The sequence below is a fragment of the Ranitomeya variabilis genome, chromosome 2 (assembly GCF_051348905.1).
Source record: "Ranitomeya variabilis isolate aRanVar5 chromosome 2, aRanVar5.hap1, whole genome shotgun sequence".
Classification (NCBI taxonomy): domain Eukaryota; kingdom Metazoa; phylum Chordata; class Amphibia; order Anura; family Dendrobatidae; genus Ranitomeya; species Ranitomeya variabilis.
This window is the reverse complement of record NC_135233.1, coordinates 494003307-494029177: the sequence shown is the minus strand read 5'-3', so window position 1 is coordinate 494029177 and position 25871 is coordinate 494003307. Positions and strand designations below refer to the sequence as shown.

Below are 25871 nucleotides of genomic sequence, written 5' to 3'. Positions count from 1 at the left end.
CGGAACGTGTCCAAGAATACCTGCAGATCAGACACAATGGGATCATTCCGCTCCATTAGGGGGTTGAACCAAGCTAAAGCCTCTCCCTCCAGATGAGAGGCAAGGAAAGCCACCTTGGCCATGTCTGTCTGAAAATGCTGAGGCAAAAAATGAAAATGCAGCAAGCATAGGTTGAGAAATCCTCTGCACAACATGGGGTCACCATAGTAACGAGGAGGCTTGCAGAGACGAGGAGGACAGGGTCTCATGGTGGGCTCAACCGTCGGATGCTGTACCTTAGTTAACCGGTCATCCACAGAGGTTATGTAGTCTAACAAGCGGGTCTGCGTCTCATGTTGGCGATTGAATTCCAGACGGAGCTCTGCTGGCTGGGTCACGTTGGTGGACTCGGCAGCCTGTAGAGCAGATAAGCGGGCATCCAGAGTGTGCATGAAGACAACTAGCTGATCCTGGCTTTGACAAAGCGCAGCTAGCTCTGAGAATCGGGTATCAGCGGAGTCCATGGCCTGGGCAAACTGTAATGCCCACAGGGTGTGACAAGGTAAAGTGGACTCACTAGACCACTGATGGTGCAGTGGCGGCTGTATACCCGATACTCAAAAGACAGGAGAGTGGATCTCATAAACCAAAAGATATTTATTAGCAAAGTAAAAACAAAAAGGAAACAGGTGTCAGAGGGAATGAACCTCTGGATCACAACACTGTACCACGTAGTGGAGCACCGGGCAAGGTGTACCCCTATACAGGGATTCCCCCGTCACAACACCAGGTGGCCTGAATGCTACGAATCCAGGACCAGAGGACAACCCGTACTGACAAACTAGCAACACAGTAGAATACTTGGGCCTGCTGGTGGAGACAATCCCAGAAGCTCCATGAAATCCAGCAAGGTTGATCCCACTGGTAGCAGGGTCTGGAGGATTCCGTGAGGAGAGGCAAGACAACTTGGAGTGGGAACCGGAGAGACCAGAGGAGTCCAGAACGGGATTCGCCAGAAGAGGACTCTGTGAAAATAGAGACATAAGTAAAGTGCAGAGCACAGCAGAGCGTGGCCTGAAGCTGAGGCAACAATCCAAGGAATGAACACATTGCCCAGGCACCTTCCTTAAGGGGAGGGTGCTTTTTATGCACAGAGCATCATAACACAGACAGCCCTAATAGCGAACAGGTGTCCTGCTGTTTCAAGTATGTGCAGGAAGCGGGGCGCGGCTCCTAAGAGCATTTCCAGGAGACCTGCCAAGAGGATGCAGGTTCTTAGCAGAGAAAGAAGCCGCTGATCGTCTGGAGCCACGGACAGGGTGAGTAAGGCTGTGTGATAGGCGCCGGTCTCCCTGCACAGCGGAGACCGGACCTGCGGCTGAGGGCATGACACTTAGTATTGGTATATGGTATATCTGTGGAGCTATGCACTGTGTGCCGGTGTCCCAGGCATTGAATATAAGAGGTTACCTGCTCACTGCGGGTCCGGAGTATGACGCGGAGTCCACTACTTGTCAGTACGGTGCAGAGTGAGTGGCCCTCTGTGTGGAGACGCGTGTTAAGTAGTGTGTCCGTCCAGCATAGCCTCCGGACCGGAAGTGACGTACCGGAAGTGCATCAAGCATTCCATGTGACTGGGAGTGTAGTGTTCCAGGAGTGAGGTCACGGGAAGAGGTGCCTGGATAGTAGTGTCCTTACAGAGATGCGCCGCATATGGCGGTGTAATATCCTGCATCGCAATTGTGATTTTAAACAGTGACGGTGATGAATATGTAGATGTAAATGTAGGTTGTATAAAGATGAAGTGGGGGCTCCACAGTAAATAAAAGATGCTGAAGTGGAGGGTGCTCTCCTTAAGGTGTTGACGATCACAAAGGTACCCTCAGGGGCATCAATAAAGGTGACTCTAAAGAGGCCGATAAGTACATTAGTTATGTGGGAACATATCTGACCAAATTCTATTAATTGCATAATCAGAGATATACAGTAAGTATAATACATAATATTAATATTAATTGATAGTCGCAAATGTTTCACAGAGTATTAATCAATCACTCAGAACTGTCTTAGTCTCTGTCACCTAAAGTTATACAACCTAATGGTGAGGCCAATAAATATTTATCGATATGACAATCTAGAAGAAATCTAGAGACAGTAGGTAACGGGCGACAGGAGTATGTGCGGTCCACCCAGAACCTTATAGCATGGTGCATAGAGAAGTGATGTGTCCAAGGACCCGTTGTCATTACATAAAGGAAAAAAGATCATACTCCCTGTTGAGTCCCTTGGGACTCAGGGTATCCAAGGTGTGGATCCAGTATGCCTCCCGGTGTTTTAGTTTGGCCAACCTGTCCCCACCGTGTCTGGGCATATGTATCTGTTCAATCACCTGGAATTTAAGCTGTGAGATGTTGTACCCCTTGGTGATGAAATGGTGGGGGATAGGCAAGAGCATGTTTCTACATTTGATTGTAGATTTATGCTTAGATATACGGTCCCGTATAGCCTGTGTTGTCTCCCCAATATATAACATGCCACAGGGGCATTTTATGAGATAGATCACATACGAAGAATCGCACATGAAATAGTTCTTGATGGAGAAACTCTTGCCTGAGCGGGGATGCTGGAATGTATTCCCCTTTTGTACGTTGCTACATTGGGTGCAATGTAGGCATGGGAAGGTCCCAGACCTAGGTTGCTGTAGAAAGCGTTGTCTAGGGAGATGTTTATCCGTACCAATGTTAGCTCGGACAAGTGTGTCTCGAAGGTTGTGTGCTCACCTGAAACATGGGAGAAAAGGTTCCCGGAATTCCGGGATATTTGGATGGGCTGTGGCTAGAAGATGCCAAAGGCGGCGGATGTTTTTATGTAAGACATATGAAAAGGGGTGAAATGAATGGACGAAGGGAATACGGTTGTTGTTCGCCCGTCTGGTATGACTAGATAGGAGTTCCGCTCCCTGTAAGATGAAATCGGGGTAACCCCTTGAAGAAAATTTGGCCTTCATTTCAAGAACCCATTCACTGCGTAGGGTTTCGTCAGAGACTATGCGGGACACCCTCTGGATTTGAGATTTGGGCATGGACTATTTCACTGAGGGGTGGTGGAAGCTTTTGAAATGGAGTAAGCTATTTCTATCTGTGTTTTTAATATGGAGGTCCGTGGTAAGGAGGCCGTTAGAATCTTTAATGACAACTGTGTCTAGGAAGTTCGTCCTGCTGTGATCATAGGATATAGTCAGGGAAATGCCCGGCCAGGCTGTGTTCAGAAAGTCAAAGAAGGTTAGGAGGGACTCCAACGTGCCCCCCCAAATGCAAAATATGTCGTCAATATAACGTTTCCATATAAGTATATTGTCTTGGAAACGTGTATCTGGATATATTTTACTTTCCTCGAAGTCTGTCATATAGCAATTTGTGTAAGGGGGCGCCACGTTGGAGCCCATCGCAGTACCACGTATCTGGAGATAAAAATTATCCTGAAAGAGAAAATGGTTGGAGTTCAAGACCAACGTAAGGAGGTCGACACACAGATCTATTTGACGTATGTCCATATCAGATGAAGAGAGGAGTTTCTTAACCGACAAGATGCCCTCAGTGTGGGGTATTGAGGTGTATAAGTCCTTGACATCAAGCGATTTAAGAAATGCGTTGGGAGGTATATTTCCCAAATTGCGTATTTTTTCAAGGAAAGCACCTGTGTCCAGAAGGTATGATTTAGAGGATCGGATATGAGGGGTCAAGATCTTCTCTAAGTAGATTGCGATAGGTGACAATATGGAGTCTGTTGCTGCTTCTATGGGCCTCCCCGGAGGGTGTTGTGGGTTTTTATGGATCTTGGGGAGTGTATAGAAAACAGGAACAATAGGGTGATCATTTGTCAAAAATTCACAGGTTTTGATATCCAAGACCCCTAGGTGGGTGTATTTCTGTAGAATCGCTGAGATCTTAGTACGGATACTGCTGGTGGGGTTAGTGTGAAGTTTCTGATAGATCGTGCTATCCTGGAGTTGTCTAAATGCCTCCTGCATATAATCGCTTTTGTCCATAATCACGATTGCCCCACCCTTGTCAGCAGGTTTTATCATTCGACTTTCGTGATTGTAAGGCCTGGTGTTCCGTCACTGATAGATTAGGAGGGTAAAGTAACTTCCCCTGTTCAATATCACCCCACAGTGAGTGGAATGTATTTTGGATGAATTCTATGAATGTGTCCAGAGCATGAGAGCCTCGTGGGGGTCTAAAATGACTCTTATTGCGGAGTCCCAGGCTCTGGGCAGTCAATAGTTGGGGTGAGTCACTAATGTGTGTTGGAGCTGGTGGGGTACTATTAGCAGGATCAGAAAAATACACTTTTAGTCGTAATGTCCGAAAGAATCACTGTAAGTACATCTCAAGATCGAATGTGCGACAGCGATAGGTAGGGCAGAAGGAAAGTCCCTTCTGAAGTACACTGTATTTAGATATGTCCAATGTCTTGGAAGAAATGTTGACAATCAAGGATTCAGTACCTGTGACCGCGTGATCCTCATGTGGTCCATGTCCCTTCTTGTGTCCGTGGCCCTTCCGTGGCCTCTTTTTCTCACGCGTTGTCCATGCTGTCCTAAAAAACGAGAAGTGCTGGGAAAGGTGGAGCCTTTTTTTCCTGTTCGGATCCAGATGCGGAGTAGTCGGTAGATGAGCGATGTCCGGATCTTGTTGGAATGCGCCTGGTAGAATAATTGTCCTGCCATTTGTAGACCTGGTTGGTCTCGTAGTCCTCGGTGTCACTGGCAAATTTAATACATTTCCTGTTCTCTGTATCCTTCCTGTGTTGTTGGTCAATCCGATTCTGGATCTCAGTTTTGAGGGTGTTTAGTTCTTCTGGGGTACCTGTGGAAGAAAGTTGTGCTTCGATGGTCTTGATCCATTCGGAACTGGCTTCAATTACCTTTTGGAGGTGTTCTATAGTAAGGGTGATCAAGTCAAGAGAGCACTTGTTGAGTTTTTGTTCGAATCTCGTACAATAATCAGGAGAGTCCCAAAACAGTGTGGGACGGAGAGGGACTCTAAGTCCCCTTGGAATTCATTGTACCCATAGATACTCCGAGAGAGTGGCACAGTGAAGTTCTATATTGGTATGGTGCCAGAGTTCGCGTTCTAAGTTGCGTCCTCTGGTTTCCCGAGGTGCAATTTTAAGAACATCGCATGGATACTTAGAGTGTGCTAGAATATTCGTGGTTTCCTCCGCGTTATATGAGAAGGTGGTGGAGGTCATGATCAAGACAGTGTGCTGTCCCGTATGGGGAGACTACGTAGATAAATAAAGCGTGAGCACTACTGGAAAGGTGCACAGGTAGGTTCCCACACCATGTGACATCGATATAAAGAGAACCTGGCACTCAACTTAATTATAGGAAACTCAGTATTTATTGTGTAGTACCAATAAACATTTCCGTCTAAGGCAACCTTCTTCAGCAGCTACAACCAAAGTAATATAAACATCATGTAACAAAGTACATATACAATTAGACAGTCTTATGTCATACTCCGGACCCGCAGTGAGCAGGTAACATCTTATATTCAATGCCTGGGACACCGGCACACAGTGCATAGCTCCACATATATATCATATACCAATACTAAGGAGGCCTCTTTATGTCTTGGTTTACAGCTTATTTTCCATCCTTCTTGTTGGATGCTCTACCAGTAGTAAGAAGGTAATCCATCTCCATCTATGCGCACTGTGCATCCCTGCCATATCACCATCTTATGACACCTTGTTTCATTTATTATGTTCACAGCATAACGGATCAGGATTTAATCTGATCACCACTATCGTTTTTCCAAGTGTATAAGCACGGTATGCTATCTTTCTTAATATTATGCACTCCACCTGAATATTTGGTGGCTCCACCAACGTTGATGAGATATCTAACTGATCCAATATGACCATTTACAGGATTGTATATACTTTTGTTATGTTTCATAACCCCCCCCCCCCCCTTTCTTTTCCTTTTTTCTTGCTTTACTGTGTGCAGCTCAATATGACATAAGACTGTCTAATTGCATATGTACTTGTTACATGATGTTTATATTATTTTGGTTGCAACTACTGAAGAAGGTCGCCTTAGACCGAAACGTTTATTGGTACTACACAATAAATACTGAGTTTCCTATAATTAAGTTGAGTGCCAGGTTCTCTTTATATCGATGTCACATGGTGTGGGAACCTACCTGTGCACCTTTCCAGTAGTGCTAATGCTTTATTTATCTACGTTGTCTCCTGCAATGTGTCCTTTAACTGCCACTAGATGACCAGGGTGCACGTGCTCAGTACTGTTATAGTCCAAAAAGAACAACACATTGGGGGATTGGGCATGACATTTCTTTGGGCCCACTTCTTAACTCGGTCTCCTGCGATCTGTCCTGTACGTGCCAGTAGATCACCAGGGTCAACGTGCTCTGTACGGTGCATTTTGGCCAAGGGGGCTGTAATGGCACTATTTTAATCAGTCCAAAAAGGACACCACATTGGGGAATTGGGCATGGCATTCCATTGGGCCTACTTCTTAACTCAGTCTCCTGCAATCTGTCCTGTACCTGCCACTAGATCACCAGGGTGAACGTGCTCTGTACGGTGCATTTTGGCCAAGGGGGCTGTAATGCCACTCTTTTATTTAAAAAAAAAGGATTTTACATTGGGGAATTGGGCATGACATTTCTTTGGGCCTACTTCTTAACTCAGTCTCCTGCAATCTGTCCTGTACCTGACACTAGATCACCAGGGTGAACGTGCTCTGTATGGTGCATTTTGGCCAAGGGGGCTGTAATGCCACTCTTATTTTTTTTAAAAAAAAGGATTTTACATTAGGGAATTGGGCATGACATTACATTGGGCCTACTTCTTAACTTGGTCTCCTGCAATCTGTCCTGTACCTGCCACTAGATCACCAGGGTCAACGTGCTCTGTATGGTGCATTTTGGCCAAGGGGGCTGTAATGGCACTATTTTAATCAGTCCAAAAAGGACACCACATTGGGGAATTGGGCATGGCACTCCATTGGGCCTATTTCTTAACTCGGTCTCCTGCAATCTGTCCTTTACCTGCCACTAGATCACCAGGGTGAACGTGCTCTGTACGGTGCATTTTGGCCAAGGGGGCTGTATTGCCACTCTTTTATTTTTTTTTAAAAAAGGATTTTACATTGGGGAATTGGGCATGACATTACTTTGGGCCTACTTCTTAACTCGGTCTCCTGTAATCTGTCCAGTTCCTGCCAGTAGATCACTAGGGTGAACGTTGTCTGTACGGGGCATTTAGGGCTAGGGGCCTGTGATGGCACTATTTTAATCAGTCCAAAAAGGACCCCACATTGGGGAATTGGGCATGGCATTCCATTGGGCCTATTTCTTGTTTAACTGCCACTAGATCACCAGGGTTAACGTGCTTTGTACTGTTATAGGCCGGTGAAGTTTGGTCAAGGGGGGCTGTGATGGCACTAGTCTATTTTTGCAAAAGGTACCCCCCATCGGTGAAACCACATCCTTCTTGGCAAACACTTCATAACATTTGTGTACCTTAAAGAGCTCACTTGAAAAGCTCCTTTTTGTGTTGCCTGGTTGCTAACATTGGACACAATACACTTCATATAAATTTGATAAAGCAATGCTGTTACTTTGCCTCAGTAGTTCATTAAAATATAGCTTTGTCCACTATATTAGTTTCTCTCCTTGCGAGCCTTAACTTTGTCTGCCTCAAATGTACAAATGGAAAATATACAAATGGCGATTTGTAAACAAGATTGAAATACTGTATACCGAATGCATTCAGACAATCTCATAGCTGCATTTCTTGTAAAACATTTAGGCCACGTTCACACTTTGCGGCGTCCCTCTGCGGGTTCTCCCGCAGCGGAATTGATAAATCTGCAGGGCAAAACCGCTGCGGTTATCCCTGCAGATTTATCACGGTTTGTTCCGCGGTTTCCGCTGCGGGATTACTCCTATACTATTGATGCTGCATATGCAGCAATATGCAGCATCAATAGTAATGTTAAAAATAATAAAAATTGGTTATACTCACCCTCCGATGTCCGGATCTCCTCGGCGCTGCACGCGGCGCTCCGGTTCTAAAGATGCTGTGCCGAGAAGGACCTTCGTGACGTCACGGTCATGTGACCCGGGCGTCTTCACGGTCATGTGACCGCGACGTCACCGCAGGTCCTGTTCGCACAGCAACTCTGACTGGCCGGCCGCGTGCAGCGCTGAGAGGTGAGTATAACATGATTTTTTATTTTTATTCTTTTTTTTACCCCAAATATGGTTCCCAGGGCCTGGAGGAGAGTCTCCTCTCCTCCACCCCGGGTACCACCCACACATTAGCCGCTTACTTCACGCAACGTGGGTACAGCCCCATGCGGGAAGTAAGCGGTTCAATGCATTCCTATGGGTGCAGAATCGCAGCGATTCTGCACAAAGAATTGACATGCTGCAGGTTTTAAACCGCTGCGGGTTTTAAACCGCTGCGTTTCTGCGCGTTTTTCCCGCAGCATGTACACAGCGGTTTGCGGTTTCCATAGGGTTTCCATGTAAATGGAAACGCTATGGAAACTGCTGCGGACCCGCAGCATCAAAATCGCCGAACATGGCCTTAGAGATGTGACAATGCTCATAGTGACACAATCTTGATAAATGTTTGTTTGTCATTGTAAAACATTAAAGTTTACTGAAACTATGCCGGTGGTGGTTTGATCTAAATCCTTGTGGCTTTTATTTTCTAGGGGTTTATGGCCCCTCGTCTGATGACTCCATGATATCATGTACAGTGTGCTGATACCTGCATAATTGGGGATGCCCATGCAGTGTAGGTAATCTCCCAAGGGTTCTCTGTCTTGGTGTGGCTTCTCTAATATTCCAGACGCATGATGTTTAAAAGCCTCTTGGTGATGATCTAACTATACTGTATGTAGTAAATCTTCATACATACGTAATCACTATATTTATTTAATCCTTATATGTACTTATTAACCTGTGTATGTTAACACATACAAAAGTGTACGCACTCACACTATTCAATCATACTATTCCTTAAATTTTGTAGTTTGCAGTAAAATTGCCTATATTAGCCTTTTTTAACCCCTTCCAGACATCTGACGTTATAGTACGTCAGATGTCGGGTCCCCTGCTTTGATGTGCGCTCCGGCGGTGAGCGCACATCAAAGTCGCGACATGTCAGCTGTTTTTTACAGCTGACATGTGCGCGCAATAGCGGCGGGTGAAATCGCGATCACCCGCCGCTATTAACTAGTTAAATGCTGCTGTCAAACGCAGACAGCGGCATTTAACTACCGCATCCGGCCGTGCGGCCGGATATGAGCGCATCGCCGACCCCCGTCACATGATCGGGGGTCGGCGATGCTTGTGCATTGTAACCATAGAGGTCCTGGAGACCTCTATGGTTACTGATCGCCGGTGGCTGTGAGCGCCACCCTGTGGTCGGCGCTCACAGCACACCGGCATTTCTGCTGTGTAGCAGCGATCTTATGATCGCTGCTGCATAGCAGAGCCGATCGCGTTGTGCCTGCTTCTAGCCTCCCATGGAGGCTATAGAAGCATGGCAAAAGTAAAAAAAAAAAAGTAAAAAAAAATGTGAAAAAAATAAAAAAAATATAAAAGTTTAAATCACCCCCCTTTCGCCCCAATCAAAATAAATCAATAAAAAAAAAACCCAACCTACACATATTTGGTATCGCCGCGTTCAGAATCGCCCGATCTATCAATAAAAAAAAGCATTAACCTGATCGCTAAACGGCGTAATGAGAAAAAAAATCGAAACGCCAGATTTACGTTTTTTTGGTCGCCACGACATTGCATTAAAATGCAATAACGGGCGATCAAAAGAACGTATCTGCACCAAAATGCTATCATTAAAAATGCCAGCTCGGCACGCAAAAAATAAGCCCTTACCTGACCCCAGATCACGAAAAATGGAGACGCTACGAGTATCGGAAAATGGCGCAATTTTGTTTTGTTTTTTTTTGCAAAGTTTGGAATTTTTTTTCACCACTTAGGTGAAAAATAACCTAGTCATGTTAGGTGTCTATGAACTCGTACTGACCTGGAGAATCATAATGGCAGGTCAGTTTTAGCATTTAGTGAACCTAGCAAAATAGGCAAGCAAAAAACAAGTGTGGGATTGCACTTTTTTTGCAATTTCACTGCACTTGGAATTTTTTTCCCGTTTTCTAGTACACGACATGGTAAAACCAATGATGTCGTTCAAAAGTACAACTCGTCCCGCAAAAAATAAGCCCTCACATGGCCAAATTGACGGAAAAATAAAAAAGTTATGGCTCTGGGAAGGAGGGGAGCGAAAAACGAAAACGGAAAAACGGAAAAAGCTCCGGGGGTGAAGGGGTTAAAGCCGTATCTGAACCTTAGTGTTAAAAACAAGTCAAATAAAATTGCCAAATTCTCCTGTAAATAATTGTGCAAAGAGGGAACCATCATACCATTAAAAAATACGAATGAATTTTCCTGGGCCCATCCAGTATGTGGGTTCCAAGGCCTAATGGGGTGCATATGAATATGCACAAACCATCAGACATTTCACGTTATCTATATTGGAGTCTGTTTAGCTTCCATTAGGTGTCTTCCAAATGCTGGAGTGGACACCTTAATTGAAACCAAGAGGCTCCCATTGCAGTTAAGCTATATTTGTTTCCATACTATCCTTTGTTCTGACATTTAAAATATAGGATGTGAGGGATGAATATCACTATTTATCCCTGGTAAAGTGTAAATGGTCTACAAACAATGAATGATTCTATATCTAACTTTGAAATTGTGCTCTCTGTTAAGCCTCACTCCTCAAGCACCCCAAATTTTTTTTACCATCCTCATCTATCCTCAACCTGCACAAACTCCTTAGGCCGGGGTCACACTAGCGTGTTTTACGGACGTATGAGCGCAGAAAATACGTCCAGAAAATACGCATTGCACACGACCCAATGATTCTCTATGGGGCAGCTCCTATCTGCCGTATATTACGCATCCGTAATATACGGTATGTTACGGGCGTAGAAAATCGCAGCATGCTGAATTTGTCAGCGTATTGCGCAAAAAATACGCCAATGAAAGTCTATGGGGCAAGAAAATTACGGATCACACAAGGACCATGCGTGTGACTTGCAAGAAATACGCACCGGTGTTCTATAGAAAAGCCGGTAATTCAGTGCGGTGTACAGTAAAATCACACTGACAGAATAGAATAGGTATAATAAATGTGTACACATAGAATGTGTATATATATATATATATATATATGTCAGTGAGACACACATATATATATATATATATTTATATTTATATTTAATTCAGCGCTAGATAGCAGAAGAGCCGGTAATTCAATTGCCGGCTTTTCCTATCTCCTTCACAAACCCGACAGGATATGAGACATAGTTTACATACAGTAAACCATCTCATATCCCTTCTTTTATTACATATTCCTCTTTACTAATGTAAGAAGTGTCTCTGTTTAAAATTTGGGGGCTCTAGCTGTTAAAATAAGGGGGTAAATCCCTGAAAAAATTGGCGTGGGCTCCCGCGCAATTTTCTCCACCAGAGTGGGAAAGCCAGTGACTGAGGGCAGATATTAACAGCCTAGAGAGGGACCATGGTTATTGCCCCCCCCCTGGCTAAAAACATCTGCCCCCAGCCACCCCAGAAAAGGCACATCTGTAAGATGCGCCTACTCTGGCACTTAGCCTCTCTCTTCCCACTCCCCTGTAGCGGTGGGATATGGGGTAATGAAGGGTTAATGTCACCTTGCTATTGTAAGGTGACATTAAGCCAGGTTAATAATGGAGAGGCGTCAATTATGACACCTATCCATTATTAATCCAATAGTAAATAAAACACACACACATTATTGAAAAGTATTTTAATGAAATAAAGACACACGGTGTTTTAATATTTCATTATACTCTTAATCCACCTGAAGACCCTTGTCACCTGAAATAAAGTTTAAAAAAACAAACAACAATATCCCATACCTTCCGACGTTCAGTCTTGTCCCACGCTGTAAATCCATCTGAAGAGGTTAAATCATTTTTCACCCAGGAGCTCTGCTAATGCAGCTGTGCTCCTGAAAATCTGGGGAATGAATGGTATGCAGGGGAATGTACTGTAGATACCTCGAGTCGCGGTGATGCGCCCTCTGCTGGATGAACTCATACGAACTCGAGCGTGGGAAAATATTCTGAAAAGTCCCCACGCTCGAGTTCATATGAGGTATGGGATATTGTTGTTTGTTTTTTTTAACTTTATTTCAGGTGACAAGGGTCTTCAGGTGGATTAAGAGTATAATGAAATATTAAAACACCATGTGTCAATTTTTTCCGGGATTTAACCCTTTAATTTAATAGCTAGAGCCCCCAAATTTTGCACACAGACACTTGGAACATTACTAATGAGGAATATGTAAAAAATAAGGAATATGAAATGGTTTACCGTATGTAAACCATGTCTCATATCCTGTTGGGTTTTGGAAGGAGGTAGCAAAAGCCGGCAATTGAATTACGGGCTTTTAAGCTAGCTAGCGCTGTATTAAATATAAATATATATATATGTGTCTCACTGACATATATATATATATATATATATATATATATATATATATATATATATATATATATAGACTGTATATATGTTTTCATGAATATTTCAGCCCATGGATCCATTGTATCAATCGTTTCATTGAATCAATCGTTTTGCAAGCCGGCGAGAAAGTCTCGCTGTACGGATGCCATACGGATTACATACGGAGGTTTACATGCGCAAAATACGCTGCCACACCCTGCCTACGGATGACATACGGATCCCTATTTTGGAAACATTTCTGCGTATTACGCATGTAAAATACGGACCGTATTTCCCTACGCTGAGTGTGACCCCGGCCTTACCCTGCTGAAACACTAAGGCTGCCGTCACAATAGCAGTATTTGGTCACTATTTTACATCAGTATTTGTAAGCCAAAACCAGGAGTGGAACAATTAGAGGAAAAGTATAATAGAAACATATGCACCACTTCTGCATTTATCACCCACTCCTGGTTTTGGCTTACAAATACTGATGTAAAATACTGACCAAATACTGCTAGTGTGACGGCAGCCTAATAGTGAGCAGCTGCTGCCGTATGTGTCCCTATTACTGCACCTACTGTGTGGCACTCTGTGCCCTCTAGATGGTAAAACAAGCCTCTAGAATATATTATTGTCATGTGCAAGTGCCCTAGAAAACAGTGCCCACATTTTTCACCTAGAAAGTAATAATGCTCTCTGTGTGCCCCTTTGGCAGTCACAATAGCCTGAGTGCCTCTATAACAATAAGTGCCCACTTATTGAATCTGCCCCAGTACAGCTCCCCTCTACACAATATATTGCACCCACACTGTATAGTACCACACACAGTATACTGACCCCTTTGTGGCCCCCAAACTGTTTGATGGCCCCCAACACTGTACAATGGACCCACATTAGCTCCCACACTATATGATGACACCTCCAGTAGTCCCCACACTGTATGATGGCCCCTTAAGTAGCCTCCATATAGCATAATGAACTCCCTATAGTCCTCCATATGGTATAATGCCCTCTCCATAGTCCTCCATATAGTATAATGCACTCACCGTAGTCATCCATGCAGTATAATACGCACCCTATAGTCCTCCATACAGTATAAAGCACATCCCATAGTCCTCCATATGGTATAATGCACCCCAATAGTCCTTCATGTAGTGCATGCATCCTTATAGTCCTTAATATACTGTAGTTGTCACGGGTTTACCATGACAGAGAGGGGCCAGAAGACTGCGATATCTGATTACACGTATGCCTGCTTTGATTAGAAAAACTTCATCATCAAATTAAACAGTGCAGGTTTCTGCTAGCACTACAGGGGTTAATCTGTTCAGTTAAGAGCTCCTGGAGCTCTCCTGCTTTGATAGTCTCAGCTGTTCAGTGTTGGCCACTCCCTTCTGCTATATATACTCACCTCTGGCAATCAAGGATTGCCAGTGTTAATTTTAAACTTCTGGTTTTGGAGTTGGAGGTTTATTCATTGTTTGAGGAGGTGTTTGTAGCGTTGCTCAGAAGATTGTTGCTTAGTGATTAGTCAGTGTACATATCCTCATCCTCTAATATTTGGTTTTTCCTTCCTTTACTTGTGGGTTTTCCACTCTGCTGTTTGTGAGAGTATATTTGTATGATTGGTATTTTTATTTATCCTTGTATGTCTTCCCTTGTTAGTCTGATTTGCATATTCTTACACACTACACCTCCCCACTTCCCTGGATGGGGGAGGGGAAATATATGGGCTGATATAGGAGCTAGGCAAGACATGTGGCCCAGCATCTTCACCATCAGAAGTAATCCGGGGAGCAGGGATAGCTAGGGCGCTCTGAGATTTAGGGATAGGGAAGGAGCCCTTAGCCCTTGGAAATCCTGCAACAGTAGTAGAATGCTCTCCCCATAGTCTTCAATATAGAATAATGCACTCCCCATAGTCCTCCGTACAGTATACTGTACTCCCCATAGTCCTCAATATAGTATAATGCACTCCCCTGTACACGTCGATACATTTAAAAGTAGCATAGCTCCAGATGGGCTCTTCAGAACTTGTTGTTGAGGATGTTGACAGCAAGATAATGCTTTTCTACAGGGTTTGTGTGGAAGGACAAGTATACCTTGGGCAACAATAAGAAAGCTAATATACATCAACCTCTGCCATTGTCTCTATAGTTGGATTTTTCATGTACAGTGGATATAAAAAGTCTCCACACCTCTGTTAAAATGCCAGAAAAATTTTGACCGTCAACAATTGTAATCATTTTGCTGATAGTTTTATTGTCAAGTACAAATTATACTTTACAAATATTTATTACACATGAGTCAGACATATCACTTGTATACTTAAAAAAAAATCTTATTTTCCATACAGCAGAAATACCTTCTAACCTTTACTAGAACTGCTCTATGTCTACTCTGAGTGGTTCCAAATTTCAAGTCAGTGCAATATACTGAGCAGTGGTAGAACATGGAGAGGTGCCTGAGTAGATAAGTTACTGCACGGCACATGTGGATGAAAATACAGAAAATACTGGCCACTTTTATATAAATGTAATTAACAATACTGGTGTATTTTGGTGAAATGGAAACAGACCATAGATGGAATACACACCTATGTAAGCAAGCATTAGTGACTGACAAGTTCTTTGGATACCATAACTTGGCGACCATAATGCTTGTCACTCTTTTCCTCTAAAACCAGGACAGGAACAAAGTCCATGTAGACATTTATGCTCAAAAATTGGTGACATTGACTTGATATTCCAAATGTAAAAAATGTATAGCTAATTTAAAGGGTGTTTCTAATATGCAAAATATACAAAAATAAATATAAAAAAACTGTCGAATATACTTAGCTATGTGATAGCTCCTTTTGTCCCTGCTTCTGGAGTCCTCTATTCCCTGCCTCTCTTATTCAGGTATGTCAATGTAAGGGCGATGGCTCATTCATACCACCTCTTCTGCTCACATTAATACTGATATTATTGGAGGAATACTTAAAATATTTTCAGACTCCCATGACTTGTCCAGAAAAATCTGCAAAGAACTGGGGTGTGGAAGTTTCCTGATCTGTTTGGAACCAATAGCCAAGAGTACTCTGAACCCAATTTGGGACAATAGAAAGCCTTTGGCTATTCTCTTCTTGTAGTAGTACTACCCTGTGTATGTAATTCATCCAGGACATCCCATCAACTTCTTACTTCAAGCATTAGTTATGAACTAAATAATGAAAAGGTCTTCAAGTGGTGCTCGGCAGATGTCAGCTCTTTGATCGGAATGTGGAGCTTCAACTATTGACCATGCTTTGTATTTGACATCTGGCAATATAGAAGCTACTGAGAACTGTTTAAAAAACAGAAAAGAATAGGTGGTTGTCATAAATATGGTCATTTACATAAGATGGTTGAAAAAAAAGTTACATGTGTTGAATTACCATTAATCAAGAGTAGGTTATATAATAACTTAAGGAGGTATTCCCATCTCCAACATCCTATCCCAATAGTATTTACTAATAATATTAGCAAATATCTCCAATCAGAAATGTAGTATAGTTTTTTTATACGCTATGTTTCTTTCCCCATGTGCAGGCATTGCAAGATCTTATGTATCCATGGTTACGACCACTAGCAACTAGCTAACTAACTGTCACTTTATAGGTGGGCAGAGCCATGGATACCTAAGGTCCTGCAATGCTTGCACATGAGGAAAGACCTAGTGAATCAAGAAAACTACTACATTTCTGATTGGATGTATTTGTTAATATTATTATTATTATTGCACCTATTACATATTGGGATAGGATCTTGGAGATGGGAATATCCCTTTAAGGAAAGGTTGAGCAGAGTCTCTAAAATACTAGTCATAAATGGATCATTTCAGCTCAAAATGCAGGAATCACACCAAATTAAACTTTATAATAACCTGTAGGTTTGAAAATCCAGAAGCCCCTAATGTCACATAGGGATGGTCATATTATGAAATATCATCTCACCTTTGGATCAAAGAAGAACCTTTGAGGAGCTGACATCAGAGGATGATAACAGTTCTGGTATATTTATTCCTGGATATTCGAAACATGAAGTTCTCAAGGTCTTAAATTCTCATCCACAATCTCAGACCCATTGAAAATAACTAATGGAATCCAGTTCATCTGGTTTGTAGGGTTTTTATCTGGAACCAAAAGTTAAAATATTAAATTCTTTCAACCATTGGTTGTCAGACAATAACTGAGTATTAGATTCTTTATGCAAATCAAAGTCTATTTTAGTCTTATATGTCAAGGATCAATATTTTTTAATTTTTTTGTGTCTGGCCTAGCCTTAGGACAGCCCATCAATTTTTATTTGGTGGGGGTCTTCATTCATACTATCCCATTGACTTGGGAGGAAGCAGTAACACCAGGTAGATCCAATATGGCAAGCATGGAGCTATGCCTTGTAAACACTGAAGTGACATGATGGTGCCTATAAGAGAACCGTGGTCCATTCATATAGCTCAGTACTATTAAGCTAACACTGAGGTGAGGACCTATCTTAAGGAATTAATATCAATTACAGATGCAGCTATTTTACTGATCCACTCAGTCAGCAATTCCAGAGATTTGCTTTAAAGCAACACCGGGACATAATTTGGACTATACTAGGGATGAGCAAACGTGCTCAGTGGTACTCAGTTGTCACAGTGCTGGGATCTGCTCGTTACTCGACGAGTAATGGGCGGCTGCTATGTAAAACTCGAATCCCCACCCCGCATCTTTGGTGCCTGTTATGCAGCCAATAAGAATGCGGAAATTGCCTGTGAGTCACTTTAATGACATAACCATCTTGGTTGTGCCATACTGTGATTGGCTGGATGTCAGACATCAAAAGGAAATATAAAAGGACAGGTGCCGCCCGGATCTGCACACTGACGCCATGCCACAGCTCTGTGACACTTCATATTGGAAGGAGAGAGTGCTTGTCTAGGCCTGTGTGTGCACAGTATAATGAATCAGAGGCCTGGTGCTGAAGCTGAGCCATCATACTAACAGCCCTTCTAAAGGCTTATTGTTTGCATCACATACAATCTGCATTCAGCCTAGGGAGGGAGAGAGAGTCGCAGGAGCAGTGGAGAGTGACAGAATACAGTCTGTAAATGCATGTAGAAAAGCCGCGGAGACACCATCACGTGTTTCTCAACGCAAGCAATGAATAACCAGGTCTTTCACGGGGAAGGAACAACCACGGGAAGGGCAGCATCCAAAAAAGGAAAACCACCTATGCCAAAACATGGTATCCATCCACAGACAGCTGTTTCGGGGTATTTGCCCCTCATCAGTGTGGAGTAGGAAACTGGCTATTAGGAGCAGTGCCTAGTGAAAGGACTATAAACATAAGGATGAATGACCTCGGGGAGATCAAAACATCCAACACCGCGGAGATACCATCACGTGTTTCTGAACGCAGTGATCCAGAACACTGCCCCCATCCCTTAAGGGAAATATGCAAATGCATGTAGAAAAGCCGCGGAGACACCATCACGTGTTTCTCAACGCAAGCAATGAATAGCCAGGTGTTTCACCGGGAAGGAACAACCATGGGAAGGGCAGCATCCAAAAAAGGAAAACCACCTATGCCAAAACATGGTATCCATCCACAGACAGCTGTTTCGGGGTATTTGTCCCTCATCAGTGTGGAGTAGGAAACTGGCTATTAGGAGCAGTGCCTAGTGAAAGGACTATAAACATAAGGATGAATGACCTCGGGGAGATCAAAACATTCAACACCGCGGAGACACCATCACGTGTTTCTGAACGCAAGCAATGAATAACCAGGTCTTTCACCGGGAAGGAACAACCACGGGAAGGGCAGCATCCAAAAAAGGAAAACCACCTATGCCAAAACATGGTATCCATCCACAGACAGCTGTTTCGGGGTATTTGCCCCTCATCAGTGTGGAGTAGGAAACTGGCTATTAGGAGCAGTGCCTAGTGAAAGGACTATAAACATAAGGATGAATGACCTCGGGGAGATCAAAACATCCAACACCGCGGAGATACCATCACGTGTTTCTGAACGCAGTGATCCAGAACACTGCCCCCATCCCTTAAGGGAAATATGCAAATGCATGTAGAAAAGCCGCAGAGACACCATGCGTATTTCTCAACGCAAGCAATGAATAGCCAGGTCTTTCACCGGGAAGGAACAACCACGGGAAGGGCAGCATTCAAAAGGAAAACCACCTATGCCAAAACATGGTATCCATCCACAGACAGCTGCTTCGGGGTTTTAGCATAGGTGGTTTTCCTTTTTTGGATGCTGCCCTTCCCGTGGTTGTTCCTTCCTTCACGGTGAAAGACCTGGCTATGCATTGCTTGCGTTGAGAAACACGTGATGGTGTCTCTGCGGCTTTTCTACATGCATTTGCATATTTCCCTTAAGGGATGGGGGCAGTGTTCTGGATCACTGCGTTCAGAAACACGTGATGGTGTCTCCGCGGTGTTGGATGTTTTGATCTCCCCGAGGTCATTCATCCTTATGTTTAGAGTACAGTCTGTAGACGGGGATTAGGCCTGTGCAGTCCATTGGCAAATATATAGCTGCAGTTTTTTTTTGTGGAAGCTGAACTTTTTTATATATATTTTGATCCATTCTTTGAGGCAATTTTTTGTGTTATATAAAACACTCAAAAATCATTGAAACATTTTCCTGAGCTATATTTGTCAGCCATACACTATTCCGTAGAGTGGAATACATTTCTGTGATCTCTAAAACTGCTAAAAAGCTTTTAGAAATGTTGTAGGCTTCCATTTCTCAGACATACAGTATTACTGTACATGCTCAGTGAACATTTCTGTGATCTCTAAAAGTGAACAAAGTCTTTCAAAAATGTTGTAGGCTTCTGTTTCTCAGATATACAGAGTTACATGTATTGTTAGCATTTCTGTGATCTCTAAAAGTGAACAAAAGCTTTAACATTTTATAGTCTTCTACTAATCTTCACCCTGATCCTCCCACCATATTAAGTCCCAGGAGACAAGTGATCCCACACTAGGACAGTCCGAGGAGCTCTTCACAACATAATTTTATGATTGTGGCCTCTCAACCTGCATGCTCCAAGAGGGACAGGGTGACATGCGGTTTAGTGATGCATACACCTTAGCGCAGCCACAACAACAAGAACATTACAATGAGGAACAGAAAAGTTGGGATAAAGACGATGATGAGACATCATTGCTGCTAAGTCTTGTTGTTAAGTCGCAAAGTCAGGAGGACCAGAGTGCAGTGGTGGAAGATGAGGTGGTGGATGACAATGTCACTTACCCAAGCTGGGAAGCTGGCATGCAGAGCGCCTTGCCTTGCAGCAGTGCTTAGGGGGAGAGATCATCAGCACCAAAACAGACAGGAAGAGGCAGTGGGGTGACCAGAGGGAGAAGGCGGGCAACTGTTCCACAGAGCGCTGACACTCCTGAATTTCTCCATCAAAGAGTTAGGTGTTTTCCAGCCTGAGACTTTTTAACCCCTTTACCCCCAAGGGTGATTTGCACGTTAATGACCAGGCCAAATTTTTAAAATTCTGACCACTGTCCCTTTATGGCTGGGGTCACACATGGCGTAAGACAATACGCAACGTATTATACGTCCGTATTACGCGTTGAATACGCCAAAATGTTTCCGTAAGCGACTTCCGTAGTTCCGGCGTTGCTGAGGTGTGGTCGCGTATTTTGCGCATGTGCTTGTGCGTGTGTGATGCGTGTGTGATCCGTATGGCGTATTTATCACGCACCATCACAAAATGGACATTTAACGGTTTTCAGGCCTGCAAATCATTTAAACCATCATTAACCACACTATTTAAGCCCTCTACAACAGGTGGAGCCCTCCCATCTGCCCTATATGTTCTCTAGCATATTTTGGCTGTGTTGCTTGGAGATTACAACCATGTCTGGCCCTGTGTATGTAAGCACAACTCAGCGGGTGTTGCTTCACTGGGTGTTGTCTCGTCGCTTTGGACAGCCATATTCGGTCAATGTGGATCCGCGAAGGAGGAGACGAAGATTGTGGGTCCATCCTCTATTGATCCAACGCCAGAGTAAAGGCCATTTCCAGAGACTATATTCAGCTTTGAGGGCACATCCAGAGAAGTTTTACCAGTATACTCGCATGTCCATCCGGACTTTTGACATGTTGTTGGAGCTCTTACGTCCTGGGCTCACCTTTAAGGACACCTGGATGAGAAAAGCCATCTCTGCTGAGGAGCGTCTGCTCCTAACCTTACGGTATGTATTCCACATTTGAAAATACTGTTTTTTGGGGGTTTTTCTTAACAAATGTGAGGTGTACTACTATGTTTCATTAACTTCACTTGGACATGAAGCCACAAGCACATATCCAAGAATGTTGGCAAGATTATAGTCTATTTATTTTTTCAACTGCCAATTTGTATACTGTAAATAATGTCATATTCTATGAAATATACACTTGGGCTTCTTCCTTGGATCTTAGTGCTCATGTTTTTTTCTTTTCCCTTTTTGTTGTATTGCAGCTTCCTGGCCACAGGATTGTCCTATGCGGGTCTCCACCTGGAGTTTTTGATTGGGCGGTCGACCATTTCAGGCATTGTTAGGACAACCTGTTCCCAAATCTGGCTGAAACTACATGAAGCTGTGTTGCCTGAGCCAAAACAGGACGATTGGCTTAAAATCGCCACAGGTTTCCAAAATAATTGTGACTTCCCTAATTGCATTGGAGCTGTGGATGGGAAACATATCAGGGTGCGTAAGCCGCCGAACTCTGGTTCCCAATTCTACAATTACAAGCAGTTTTTCTCTGTAGTTCTGTTAGCAGTTGCTGACAGTAACTACAGGTTTGTCATTGTAGACATTGGGGCCTATGGGCGAACTGGAGACTCTAGGGTCTTCAATTCGTCCATAATGGGTCGGCGGCTACGTGACAACCAGTTGAATCTCCCACCACCACAACAACTCCCAGGCTCCAATGCTGAAGCAGTGCCTTTTGTTTTTGTTGGAGATGAGGCCTTCCAACTGTCGCGGAACGTCATGAGGCCTTACCCCAGGCGCAACCTTGACCACCGGCGGAGGGTGTTTAATTTGAGACTTGCCAGGGCACGGAGACTGGTTGAGTGCGCCTTTGGGATTCTTGTGGCCAAATGGCGGGTTCTTCACTCTGCCATACAGCTGAGTGAGGCGACAATCAACGAAGTGATAAAAGCCTGTGTCATTCTACATAATTTCACAAGAATACATGATTGTTCATCACCAAGCGTGGAAGATAACCTCATGATCAATGTTCGTAGGCCTACCCCATATGTCCCTCCTCCGCGTCGGCCACTTTCTGGTCTGAAAGTTCGTGATATCTTTACCAATTTTTTTTTGTCTCCTCAAGGTGCTATTCCCTGGCAAGACTATGCCTTTTTGCATGTGTAATTAATTAGCTATATAAAGTATGTGTGAAACAATTTTCCAACTCTGTGTTTAGTTTTTTCTTATTTCACATATGGTTATCAGCATATCATGTGTGTGTGATGGAAGAATGAATACAGCGCAGGCAGACGGTGATTGCTAGTACAAAAACATTTTACTTACTGGGTAACTTTTTCAACTGTGTAGGTTATTCTTTTGTCATAACCTTTTTTGGGTCTCATATTTTTTTTTTTTTTGCCCAAAATTGCCACTCCGAACACAAGCAACCATGCTCTGTAGTGAGAATACAAGCATACAAATTGTATACAAATCATAGAAAAAAACAAACAAAAAAAAAATTAAAAGAAACATAAAAAACAAAACAAACCTAAAAACAAAAAATTACAAGTCCTGGTAGGTAGGGGCAGGAGAAGCAGCTTGCTCTGGGTCTGCATCAGGTGGCATTTGTAGGCCCAATTGTCCAGAACCCTGTGCAGATGATGTTGTGGCCTGAGGGACATTTGGCCAGCTAGGATGCTGGGAACTTGGAAGAGTAGGGCGTGGATTTTGGACATACCCCTGCTGCTGATAACCATATGGCCGGGAATCATAACCCAACCCAAAATGACCATATTGTCCATACCCAGGTTGGGACCAGCCTCCAGCACTGGGTGTGGACAAGTGGCCATATTGTGATGGTTGAACATATCCCGCCATATGTTGCTGAGGTGGCCATTGTGTGGTTGATGGGGGTTGGGGCTGAGGTGTTGGCTGACGTGGAGGGGGTGGTTCGGATCCTTGTTGAGCTGCCAGGCCTTGTAATCTCAGAGGCCGCAGAACATTTTCAGGTGACATCTGCCACTGTTCAATCATCAGCATGAGATTGTATGGGTTATTTGGGGGGGTGCATGCGTCAACAAGGATCTGAAAACACCCTCTCACACGTAGCCTTAACTCCCTCTCTATGGACCTTAAGTAATTGGCCATGCTCCTGGTAAATCCCTCCTCCCCATCATCGTCTCGAACACGTGCCAAGTAGCTCAGGACCCCAGCATCGACATTTTGGCGGCTTTGTCTCAATTCTCTTCTGCGGCGTGCAAGCTGTGGTCTGACTGCAGCCTGTGGGGATGGAGCCAGGGCAACAGTTGGGCTGCTGCTATTTACAGGGTCATCCTGGCTAGGTGGTGGTGCTGCTGATGAGGCTGCCGCTGAAGAGGCAAACTGTGGGTCCTCTGGGTGTGGGACTGAGACAGATCCAGCTTCATGAAGAGATGAGGAGGATCCAGGAGGGATGGAGCCAGAGGGAGCAGCAGATGGACCAGCCACCTCTTCACCTTCCCCAACTGGGTCAATGACCAGTTCGGAGTCAGACCCTGTCTCCCTGTCAGTGAGGTTAGACTGAGTTCTGGAACCAAAAAAAAAAGTAAGAACACAAATAATACCAAAACCCACACCAAAAATTATTGAGATTGTTACTTACGGCCTGAGGTCCATGCTGGGATTGAGAAAGTTGAGCCGGTCAAAGTATATGTACTTTTTTTTTTTGGGAGGTGCCCCGGCTCCACTTCTCTCCCGCTGCTGCCTCTCCCTCCTGTACTGGTCGCGGATACTCCGCCACCTTGTTGTAACATCACCCACTGAAACAACAAAAAAAACACACATTCTTTAGACCATTAATCAGTGAGCTCCAAAAAGGTGTAAATGACTACACAGATTTATAAGTGTAGCATCCAAATAGGCCTTTGGGGAGAAGAATTCATCTTAAATCGAAACAAAAACCCCAATTAGCAAGCAAAGCCACAAGGACAGAGTCCACTAACCTCTATCACAGAAAGGACAAATAATGGGAAACACTGTTAGTAAGTAAAAGGGACACCTATTGTAAACATTAATGAAATCCGTATATCATGTACCACACCTTGGATCTACTGGTGGGCTTTCTAGTTCCTTCATGACTATTTAGTACATTGCGCAGAAATTCAAAGTAGAAAGGGCCTGATAATTCCAAAGAACATTACATTTCAAACATGGGTGTACTTACTTATCTGTCGCTGTGCCTGACGTGGCTGCTGGTCATAATGTGGGAAGAGGGCCACACACACGCTCCTCCATGCTGCCTCTTTTTGGGCTCTGTTGGCGTAGTTTGGATCTCTTTGGTCCCAAATTACAGGCCTTTCTTGGACCAAAATAATGAGCATGTCCACATTGATAATGTGAGACATGGTGAATCTCACTCCGTGGAGGCGTGCAGCAGACTTCCGGGTTCACTGTCTGGCTTTTTCAGCTAATTAGCATGTCTCACCTGCCTAATTGAGGCCTTTGGACGTTTCAGGACATCTGCCATTAAGTTCCGTATTTCTCGCAAGGCACACGCATGGTCCGTAAGCATTCCGTATTATACGCTCTCCCATAGACTTGCATTGGCGTATTTTTTGCGCGATACGCTGACAAACGCAGCAGGCTGCGATTTTCTGCGCCCGTACAAAGCCGTATATTACGGATCCGTAAGATACGGCTGATAGGACTAGACCCATTGAGAATCATTGTGCCGTATGCAATGCGAGTTTTACGGACGTAGTTTTTTCGCTCTTACGTACGTAAAACACGCATGTGTGACCCCAGCCTATGAGGTTATAACTCTGGAACGCTTCAATGGATCCCGGTGATTCTGACATTGTTTTCTCATGACATATTGTACTTAATGATAGTGGTAAAATTTCTTTGATATTACCTGCGTTTATTTGTGAAAAAATAGGAAATTTGGCAAAAATTTTGAAAATTTTGCAATTTTCCAACTTTGAATTTTTATGCAATTAAATCACAGAGATATGTCACACAAAATACTTAATAACATTTCCCACATGTCTACTTTACATCAGCACAATTTTGGAACCAAAATTTTTTTTTGTTAGGGAGTTATAAGGGTTAAAAGTTGACCAGCAATTTCTCATTTTTACAACACCATTTTTTTTTAGGGACCACGTCTCATTTGAAGTCATTTTGAGGGGTCTATATGATAGAAAATAACCAAGTGTGACATCATTCTAAAAACTGCACCCCTCAAGCTGCTCAAAACCACATTTAAGAAGTTTATTAACCCTTCAGGTGTTTCACAGGAATTTTTGGAATGTTTAAATAAAAATGAACATTTAACTTTTTTTCACAAAAAAATTATTCAGCTCCAATTTGTTTTATTTTACCAAGGGTAACAGGAGAAAATGGACCCCAAAAGTTGTTGTACAATTTGTCCTGAGTATGCCAATACCTCATATGTGGGGGTAAACCACTGTTTGGGCGCATGGCAGAGCTCGGAAGCGAAGGAGTGTCATTTGACTTTTCAATGCAAAATTGACTGGAATTGAGATGGGACGCCATGTTGCGTTTGGAGAGCCCCTGATGTGCCTAAACATTGAAACCCCCCACAAGTGACACCATTTTGGAAAGTAGACCCCCTAAGGAACTTATCTAGATGTGTGATGAGCACTTTGACCCATTAAGTGATTCACAGAAGTTTATGATGCAGAGCCGTAAAAATAAAAAATCATATTTTTTCACAAAAATGATCTATTCGCCCCCAATTTTTTAGTTTTCCAAGGGTATTGAGCATCATTTGGAATGCAGACTTAGATGGATTGGTCTGCAGGCGTCACATTGCATTTGCAGAGCCCGTAATGTACCTAAACAGTAGAAACCCCCCACAAGTGACCCCATATTGGAAACTAGACCCCCCAAGGAACTTATCTAGATGTGTTGTAAGAACTTTGAACCCCCAAGTGTTTCACTACAGTTTATAATGCAGAGCCGTGAAAATAAAAAATCCTTTTTTTTCCACAAAAATTATTTTTTAGCCTCCAGTTTTGTATTTTCCCAAGGGTAGCAGAAGA

General features: G+C 43.5%; 2 protein-coding genes across 2 annotated transcripts in view; both read right to left on the bottom strand.

Annotated features, from left to right (window-relative positions):
* Positions 1-14856: 14856 nt before the first annotated feature.
* The window catches only part of VWCE (von Willebrand factor C and EGF domains), a 157610-nt gene continuing 146595 nt past the window's right edge, over positions 14857-25871 (bottom strand). Inside the window, exons 30-31 of the mRNA XM_077287995.1 lie at positions 16579-16757; positions 14857-15929 (exon numbers count right to left, since the gene is read on the bottom strand). Of these exons, the coding sequence (XP_077144110.1) occupies positions 16672-16757 (86 nt within the window). The 3' untranslated portion in view covers positions 14857-15929; positions 16579-16671. The remainder of the gene's footprint in view (positions 15930-16578; positions 16758-25871) is intronic.
* On the bottom strand, positions 20256-24564 carry LOC143806930 (uncharacterized). Its single transcript, XM_077287994.1, has 2 exons — positions 23468-24564; positions 20256-23392 (listed from the first exon to the last, which is right to left on the bottom strand). The coding sequence occupies exons 1-2, from the start codon at positions 23647-23649 to the stop codon at positions 22390-22392; spliced, it is 1185 nt and encodes a 394-aa protein (XP_077144109.1). The 5' UTR covers positions 23650-24564; the 3' UTR covers positions 20256-22389.

What these genes read in the sequence shown, in the direction of transcription:
- LOC143806930 (XM_077287994.1), bottom strand. Translation starts at nt 23,649, where the DNA reads ATGTGTGTTTTTTTTGTTGTTTCAGTGGGTGATGTTACAACAAGGTGG. An exon ending in CCCAGCATGGACCTCAGGCC is followed by an intron (nt 23,393 to 23,467) that starts GTAAGTAACAAT and finishes TTTTGGTTCCAG; the next exon opens with AACTCAGTCTAACCTCACTG.